The sequence below is a fragment of the Acanthisitta chloris genome, unplaced genomic scaffold (genome assembly GCF_000695815.1).
Source record: "Acanthisitta chloris isolate BGI_N310 unplaced genomic scaffold, ASM69581v1 scaffold7006, whole genome shotgun sequence".
NCBI classification, from domain to species: domain Eukaryota; kingdom Metazoa; phylum Chordata; class Aves; order Passeriformes; family Acanthisittidae; genus Acanthisitta; species Acanthisitta chloris.
In genome coordinates this window covers 157,200-157,667 of record NW_008676450.1, presented here as the reverse complement: position 1 = coordinate 157,667, position 468 = coordinate 157,200, and the positions used below count along the sequence as shown (strand labels likewise).

General features: G+C 48.3%; 1 protein-coding gene across 1 annotated transcript in view; it reads left to right on the top strand.

Moving 5' to 3' along the window:
- Positions 1-370: 370 nt before the first annotated feature.
- The window catches only part of CHGA (chromogranin A (parathyroid secretory protein 1)), a gene marked incomplete at its 5' end in the record, with an annotated part of 12,395 nt that continues 12,297 nt past the window's right edge, over positions 371-468 (top strand). Inside the window, one exon of the mRNA XM_009076143.1 lies at positions 371-417. Coding sequence (XP_009074391.1) covers positions 371-417 — 47 coding nt within the window. The remainder of the gene's footprint in view (positions 418-468) is intronic.

Below are 468 nucleotides of genomic sequence, written 5' to 3'. Positions count from 1 at the left end.
CCTTCCCTTCCCAACCAAGAGTGTCACAGTGCACATATCAAGATGCTGCACCCAGTGACCACTTCTACCAGACAGTGATCCCATTTTCAGAAGGATAGTATTTCTCTGCTTGTCTCACAGATGAGGTGAATAACAAGTTCTCTTTTTTCCCCCCTGCTCTCCCCTTACAGCCGTCTCCCTTCCCGTGGCAAATGACATGAATAAAGGCGACACTAAGGTAAGGATGGGCTGTAGTGGAAGGGGTGCTGCACCCAGTGACCACTTCTACCAGACAGTGATCCCATTTTCAGAAGGATAGTATTTCTCTGCTTGTCTCACAGATGAGGTGAATAACAAGTTCTCTTTTTTCCCCCCTGCTCTCCCCTTACAGCCGTCTCCCTTCCCGTGGCAAATGACATGAATAAAGGCGACACTAAGGTAAGGATGGGCTGTAGTGGAAGGGGCAAATGAAGAGAATGTTTAACCTCC